Source organism: Globicephala melas, chromosome 15 (assembly GCF_963455315.2).
Source record: "Globicephala melas chromosome 15, mGloMel1.2, whole genome shotgun sequence".
Classification (NCBI taxonomy): domain Eukaryota; kingdom Metazoa; phylum Chordata; class Mammalia; order Artiodactyla; family Delphinidae; genus Globicephala; species Globicephala melas.
In genome coordinates this window covers 57017278-57025568 of record NC_083328.1, presented here as the reverse complement: position 1 = coordinate 57025568, position 8291 = coordinate 57017278, and the positions used below count along the sequence as shown (strand labels likewise).

At 50.3% G+C, this 8291-nt stretch overlaps 1 protein-coding gene across 1 annotated transcript; it reads right to left on the bottom strand.

The window, feature by feature from the left end:
- Window positions 1-5930: 5930 nt before the first annotated feature.
- AVP (arginine vasopressin) lies at window positions 5931-8073 on the bottom strand. Its single transcript, XM_030847546.2, has 3 exons — window positions 7794-8073; window positions 6255-6456; window positions 5931-6109 (listed from the first exon to the last, which is right to left on the bottom strand). The coding sequence occupies exons 1-3, from the start codon at window positions 7911-7913 to the stop codon at window positions 5931-5933; spliced, it is 501 nt and encodes a 166-aa protein (XP_030703406.1). The 5' UTR covers window positions 7914-8073.
- Window positions 8074-8291: the final 218 nt, after the last annotated feature.

Genomic DNA, 8291 nt, shown 5'->3' with positions numbered 1-8291 from the left:
CTGTCGTTAAGACCCCAAGTTCACTATTCCTTTCACTCACATTTTATTGACAAGAACATGGTCATATGGACACACAGTGCAAATGAAGCTGGAAAATGTAGCTACAATTCTATTACTACACAGTGCCAATCAAATTCCCAGAAGGATTTTTTTGGTACGAATTGCAAAGGAACTAAAATAGCTAAATCAGTTTTGAAGAAGAAAGTTGAAAGAGTCTCACTACCTAATTTCCAGACTTACTGTAAAGCTACCACACTCAGGACAGGGTGGGAGTGGAGAAAAGATAGGCCTATTGATCAATGCAACAGATCAGAGAGGCCAGAAATAGACTTACGTGTGTATGGTCAAATGATTTTTGAGAAAGTTACAAAGACAATTGAATAGAGAAAGAATAGTCATTACAACAAATAGCGCTGGAGGGAATTCCCTGGCGGTCCAGTGGTTAGGACTCCATGCTTTCACTGCTAAGGACCCAGGTTCAATCCCTAGTCGGGGAACTAAGATCCTGCAAGCCCCATGGCCAAAAAAAAATGAAAGAAAGAAAAGAAAAATAATTAAAACAAACAAATAGAGCTGGAACAAATGAATATCCAGATGCAAACAGTGAACTTCAATGCACAACTTGTACCCTATACAAAAATTAACTCAAAATGGATCATAGTTCAAATTCTAATCTGTTTAAAACTTATAAACTTTTGGTGATTACAATAGAGCCACTATAAACATTCACATACAGCTTTTTGTGTGAATATAGATATTCATTTCACTTGGATCACTACCTGTTAATGGGACTGGTGGGTTAAATGGTAATTGTAAGTTTAACTTTACAAGAAGCTATAGAACAGTTTTCCAGAGTGGGTGAATGATTTTGTATCCACATCCACAATATATGAGGGTTACGATTGCTCCATATCCCTGTCAGCACATGATATTCTCAGCGTCCCCCTTTTTCTTAAGACATTGAAGTGGTTTCTCACTATGGCTTTAATTTGCCTTTCCCTAATGACTAATGATGCTGAACATCTTTACATGTGTTTATTTGCCATCTATGTATCTTATGTGGTAAAGTACCTGCTTAAATTGTTTAGCCATTTTAAAAGTTGAGTCATTTTCTTATTATTGAGTTTTGAGAGGGCAGTCTTTATATATTCTGGGTATAAGTCCTTTATAAGTTGTGTGATTTGTGAATCTTTTCTCCCAGTCTGTGGCTTGTCTTTGCATTCTCTTAACAGTGTACTTTAAAGAGCAGAAGCTCTCTCCTGCTCTTATGACCACGTCCACACTCCTACAGTCCAGCCTCCCTCTGCCTCTTTCTCTCTCATAAGAACACTGAGATTGCATGGAGGGACCGCCCGGATACTCCAGAGCCATTTTCCATCTCAAGATCCTTAACTTCGTTCCATGTGTAAAGTATCTTTTCCCACATAATAGAATGGGTCATGGGTCACAAGGATTAGACTCAGGGTACCTTTGGGGTAGTACTCTAACAAAGTATGGTAAGAACTTCAGAATGTTCTGTTTTCATATAAAGAAAGCTTTGAAAACTGTCCTGTTCCTGTCCTGTGTACCTGATTGTGATAAAGTGTTGTCCTCACAATTGTACCTCCTCACACTCCCCAGTCTTGTGGGACGGTCCCATTGCTTCTCACACCCCCTTAGACATTTATTTGCATGGTTAGCTGTCCTTCCCCCAATCTGGTTGGAGGATGGTGACATTGGAATGAAAATGGGGCTGGGGGTCAGTGCACTTGTTCCTTGTACAGGAGCACTTCCTCTGGAGGTACAGCAAGCTCAGGTCAGATCTGGACTCTCTAAGAGGCAGACTTTCCAGGTTCTAAGCCACTCCTGGGACTGAAGCTAACACATGCTCATCGTGTCTTCCAAGGATTCAGTTATTTCATGTATGAAAGACAAAACTTCAAAATTTCTGCAAGGTAATACGATTACACGTTCATGGATAATGTATGAATATTTCTGACAGACAAATTAGTGACATGTCCAATAATCCAGCCATCAGTATTCTTAAAGCAGATGTCTATTCTTTGATTGAAGACTTTTTAAAATATATTTAGTGGGCAAAATTGTTCCAGTTGTACACAACCAAATCGTCATTCCGCTGTATTGTCTTAACATTATATATTATATATATATTATATATATGTCTTAACATATATATATTATATAAGACAACATTATATATTGTCTTAAATATGATATATCATGAACCAAAATTAATTAATTAATTAATTAAATAAAATGAGCAGAAGTTTTTAATTTTGGTGAATTCCAAATGTATCAAATTTCTTCTTTTATGGATCTTGCTTTTGGTGTCAGAGCTAGGAAACTTTTGTATAACTTGAGGTCCTAAAGAATTTCCCCTATATTTTCTTCAAGAAGTTTTATAATTTTAGGGACTTCCCTGGTGGTCCAGTGATTAAGACTCTGTTCTCCCAATTCAAGGGGCCTGGGTTCAATTCCTGGTCGGGAACTAAGATCCCATGTACCACAACTAAGCCCACATGCCTCAACTACTGAGCCCGGCGTGCTCTAGAGTGTGCATGCCGCAACTAGAGAAGCCGGTGCGCCACAGTGAAGACCCAGCGCAGCCAAAATAAATAAATAATAATAAATAAATTTTTTAAAAAGTAAGTTTTATAATTTTAGATTTTATATTTAAGTCTATGATCCATTTTTTTAATTGAAATATAGTTGATTTACAATGTTGTGTTAGTTTTTGGTGTACAACAAAGTGATTCAGTTATACATATATACGAATATATATATTCTCTTTTTTCTTTTTCTTTTCTATACATTCTTTTTCAGATTCTTTTTCACTATAGTTCATTACAAGATATTGAATATAGTTCCCTGTGCAACAGCAGGTCTTTGTTGTTTACCTATTTTATATATAGTACTGTGTATATTTTAATCCCAAACTCCTAATTTATCCCCCCTCCTTCCCCTTTGGTAAACATAAGATTGCTTTCTATGTCTGTGAGTCTGCTTCTGTTTTGTAAATAAGTTCATTTGTATCACTTTTTTAGATTCCACGTATGTGGTATCAAATGATAGTTGTGTTTGTCTGACTTACTTCACTTAGAATGATAGTCTCTAGGTCCATCCATATTGCTGCAAATGGCATTATTTCATTCTTTCTTATGGCTGAGTAATATTCCATTGTATATGTATATACCACATCTTTTTCATTCATCTGTCGATGGACACTTAGGTTGCTTACATGTCTTGGTGATTGTGAATAGTGCTGCTATGAACATTGGGGTGCATGTATCTTTTTCGAATTATAGGTTTTGTCTTTTCTGGATACATGCCCAGGAGTGGGGTTGCTGGATCATATGGCAACTCTATTTTTAGGGTTTTTTTTTGTTTTTTTGGGGGGGGGCACTGCGGTGGGTCTTCATTGTTGCACGCGGGCTTTCTTTAGTTGCGGCGAGTAGGGGCTACTCTTCATTGCAGTGCACGGGCTTCTCATTGCGATGGCTTCTCTTGTTTTTGTTTTTTAAAGAGATTTTTAAAAATTTATTTATTTTATTTTTGGCTGTGTTGAGTCTTCATTGCTGCGCGCGGGCTTTAGTTGCGGTGAATGGGGGCTACTCTTCATTGTGGTGTGCGGGCTTCTCATTGTGGTGGCTTTTCTTGTTGCAGAGCACGAGCTCTAGGAGCACAGGCTTCAGTAGTTGTGGCACGTGGGCTCAGTAATTGTGGCGCATGGGCTTAGTTGCTCCGCGGCCTGAGAGATCTTCCCGGACCAGGACTGGAACCCGTGTCCCCTGCATTGGCAGGCAGATTCTTAACCCCTGCGCCACTAGGGAAGTCCCACGATGGCTTCTCTTGTTGCGGAGCACGGGCTCTAGGCACGCGGGGTTCAGTAGTTGTGGCACTCGGGCTTCAGCAGTTGTGGCTTGCAGGGTCTAGAGCGCAAGCTCAGTAGTTGTGGCTCACGGGCTTAGTTGCTCCACAGCATGTGGGATCTTCCCGGACCAGGACTGGAACCCATTTCTCCTGCATTTGTAGGCAGATTCTTAACCACTGTGCAACCCAGGAAGCCCTATTTTTAGTTTTTTAAGGAATCTCTCCATACTGTTCTCCATAGTGGCTGCACCAATTTATATTCCCACCAACAGTGTAGGAGGGTTCCCTTTTCTCCACACCCTCTCCAGCACTTATTATTTGTAGGTCTTTTGATGATGGCCATTCTGACTGGTGTGAGGTGATACCTCACTGCAGTTTTGATTTGCTGGTCTGTAATAATTAGCGATGTTGAGCATATGATCCTTTTTTAAAAACCAAGCTGCCTCTTCCCACTGCCCTCTGTCTGGATGGGTTACTAAATTCCTATTAGGTCTGGTCCTGCCCCACGTCTTCCCAGACCTGGGGACTGGTCCTGAGTGTGCCACACTAGGGTAGAGGCGGGAGGCCATGGCAGGGAGAGAAGCCAGTGTGGGCCCTGCCCCGGCCAGACTTAATCACGCTGGACACTGAGCTGGGTCAGGATGATGGCAGAGCAGAGCTCTAAGACCAGAAGAGAGCTTGCGGCTGACTGAGACTGAGTCACTAGGCTCCGCCCCAAGGCAGGGTGTTGGGGTCAGGGCTCAGAGTGACTTCTCTCTGCCTGCGCTCCCTCCTGGCCTCCAAGTGTGGGAGGATTCCAGAGGAGATGCAGCCCCTGTGGTCCCAAGACCTGGAGCAAGAAATCCCAAGGAGAGGATGCAGAGAAGAGAGGGGGTAGAGAGAGAAGGATGGGAGGTAACGGAGGGGAAAGTTGGGACAGAAGAGGCAAGGAAGGGATGAAGAGGGATAAGGAGAGAAGCAAGAGGAACGAGAGGTCAGGGGGTGGACAGGGGAAAAGAAACCAGTGAGGGGAAAGGGGATAAAGGGGTGGATGGGATAGAGGGGACAAAGAGGGACAGAGGGCCATAGAAAAGGATCTGCCAAATGCTAGCAGACTTCTACCCTGAAGCTGCATTGTCGAGGCTGGAAGGTCCTAATGTGAGTGTGTGTGTGTGTGTGTGTGTGTGTGTGTGTGTGTGTGTGTACATGTGCCTGTCTATGGTCCAGTCAGCTGGGTCTGCATTTCCCTGGGTGTGTCTGTGCTTCCCAATGTGTGTCTCAGGGTCTGTATCTCTGACTGTGGGCAAAGATCACCGGGCATGTCCCAAACAATTTTTTTCTTGTCTGTTTGTCTGGCTGTGTGTGTGGTTGGTGTGGCTGTTTTGGGGGGGAGGGGTATGTACCTAGGGTTTCCGTGGGCTCTGTCTCTCATGCTGGCTGAGTGGCCCGAATGGGGATGCTTAGTCTCCTCCTGGACCGACAGTACCTGGCCCCCCTCTCTGCTGGGTCTGGGGTGATGTCCCCTCCACACGGGCACATAAAGCACAGCCTTGGATGAGATAGGCTGGGAATTCCTGAAGCTGTTTGTGCCTCAGCTTCCCAGGATGTAAACGGGGACGAGAACTGCGGTCACCCTTGGTGCATCTCCTTGCCTCTCTCTCTCACTCTTCTCTCCGTGACTCTCAATGTTTCTCTCTCTCTCTCTCCATCGTTCTGCTGTCCCTCTATCTCTTGCTATCTTGCCCACCCATGTCTTTCCCCATCTCTGCCTTTATTTCCATCCCTCTGCCAGATCCCCAACCCAGCCTCTCCGCGGCCTGGACAGTGGCCCTTCCCCTCCCCGCACGCAGATCGCCCTGTCAGTAGTTCTATCTAGAATCGTGCTGGCCCAAGATCGCTTCCCGACAGGATCTGTCCCTTTTCTGGGGTGGATCTGCTCACGACTTAGGGTCCGGCAACTGGTCCCCCACCCTCCTGTCCTCTCCCCTCTCCACCCCCAGAGACGGAGACGCACGCTAGCCAATGCCTTTAAGACCGTTTATTTTTCGTGCTGCGAGGGCGGGGGGTGGGGTGGGGGCGCCTCAGTAGACGCCGGGCTGGGCGGGCTCAGCGGGCTCCGGCGCCCCCGCCAGCTGCACCAGCCGCAGCAGCAAGGCCCCGCTCGGCCCGTCCAGCAGGGTCGCGTTGCTCAGGTCGCTCGCCCGGGCGCGTCGAGGGAAGCTGGCGCCCTCCCGGCACTCGGGCTCCGTCACGCAGCTCTCTGCGGGCAGCATGGGCTGAGCGCACGGCGCGGGGGCGCAGCAAGCTGCCCAGGCCCCGCCCCCCCCAGACCCAGGTTGGCCCGACCCCCGCCCCGGCCAGGACCCAGCGCCACCCCTCCGCCCCCCGCCGCCCAGGCCGCTCACCGTCGTTGCAGCAGATGCCGGCGGCGGCGCAGCGGCCCCCGCTCCCGCACGGCTTCTGGCCCGACTGGCAGGGCGACGGCAGGTAGTTCTCCTCCTGGCAGCGCAGCGCCTCGGCCGTGCCCACGAGGCAACCCAGCTCGTCCCCGCAGCAGATGCTGGGCCCGAAGCAGCGGCCTTTGCCCCCGGGGCCGCAGGGGAGACACTGGCGGGAGGGCGGGGGTGAGCCGGGGGCGGGGAGGGGCCCGGGCCCGGGAGGGAGAGCCTGCGGGGCGGGGGGCTGAGCCGGGTGGGGGAGGACAGGGCAGAGGAGCGCCGGAGGTTCGGGGGTCTCCCTGGCGCTCTTTGGCCCCCAGAAGCGGTCGAAGGAGGGGACTCAAAAGCTACTCGGCTGCCTTGGTTTTCAGGTGACTAAGGAACAGCTCTCAGTGACAGTCAGCATCCTCCCCCTTCGTTGAGGGAGGGGTCCCTCATGGGCTGCATGGGAGAGACCTTCCTTCTCACCTTTGGGGCCTCCTGGTGTGCATCCCTCTCTCAGCTGCCCACTACCCTCCCCTTAATGCAGACCTTCCTCCTCTGCCCGCGTTGCTCCAGTTCCATCTCTAGCATGCACCCCCTCTCCACACCCACCCCACCCCGTGCAGGGAGGGTCCCTGCCCTGCTCCAGAATACACTCAGGCCCTTCTTCACATGTCCTGTTCCCTCTCTGGCCTTACCCTGCCCCTCAAGCCAGTGGGCCTCACTTGGGCCCTGACCTCTGCTCACTCACCTATGGACTGACCCTGTGGGTGGCAGGGACATGAGCCCTAGAGGAGGGCATGAGGCACCTAGGTGACTCCAGCTTCCAAAGCTGCCAAGCAGAGGGAGGGGTTGTTTGTGGGGGCTGTCCACCTACCCACCCTAGTTTGTTCCGCAGCTCAAAACTGGCCACCTGTGGCCTTGACAGAATTGAGCATGGTTATTGGATTTCCTTTAGCTCTGCTGAAGGTGGAATAAGAGGGAATCACTGGACATGCAGCATGAAAGAATTGGGCTAGGTACCCAGCAGAACTTCCTTACAGGATACTTGGGTGGCACTTCCCACTCAGGCAAGCTCAGGGCAATGGCCAGCTTCTGGGGGATGGGGGGCTGGGGCCCATGGCTAGGAGAGGCCAGGAGTTGAACAGGGAAGGCCTCAAGTGCTGGAGAAGACAGAGCCTCTGAAGCTCCAGCTAGTCCTGGAGGAGAGGCCGCCATGGGCACAGAGGAGGTCTTGCCATCCAGTTCTCCCTGATCCAGCACAGAGTCCAGTTACTGGGGAAACCTCTCTTTCCTGCATCCCTTCTCTGGATGGAGACAATGTTCAGGAAGTCCTACGGCCCGTCCTAGCCCGCCCGACAGCCTGGTCCCCTCTGTTTGCCCATGCCAAGCCTCCCTTCTTCTGTTGGGCACTTCCCCTAAAGCCTGCCTCTCCCACGACTTCCCTTCCTAGCCCCTGCACTGTGATGCCATCCCTGGGCCTCTGCCCCGGCCCAGTAACCCTGAGATGGGCCACGGTCATACCTGTCTCAGCTCCAGGTCGGACATGGCCCTCTTGCCGCCCCTTGGGCAGTTCTGGAAGTAGCAAGCGGAGGTGAAGGCCAGCAGGCCGAGGAAGCAGGCAGGCAGCGTGGCGTCGGGCATCCTGGCACAGGTGGGCACAGTCTGCAGTGCTGCTCTGTGGACTGTGCTGTGCTGCCTTCGCTGGCTGCCTATTTATGTCTGCAGGTGTTCCCTCTGAGGTGACGTGGCCACCACCCCCCTCCCCAGGGGCTCCCCAGGAGCCCATGGCCGCCAAGTCCCAGTCGTCAGCAGTGATTCAGGCATCTGGGGACGCACGTGGGCCTGTGCAGGGGATGATGGGGGAGGGGTGCCAGCCTCTGGGCTGTCATTGGCAGCGGTGTGGCTGCGGTGTGACAGGAGCTGCTGTGACTGTAATTGTGACTCTCTGGACTCAGGGAGAGACAGACGTGTCGGGGGGGGCGGTCACCTGGAGACTGTCTCCAAGCTTTCTGGTGCCCA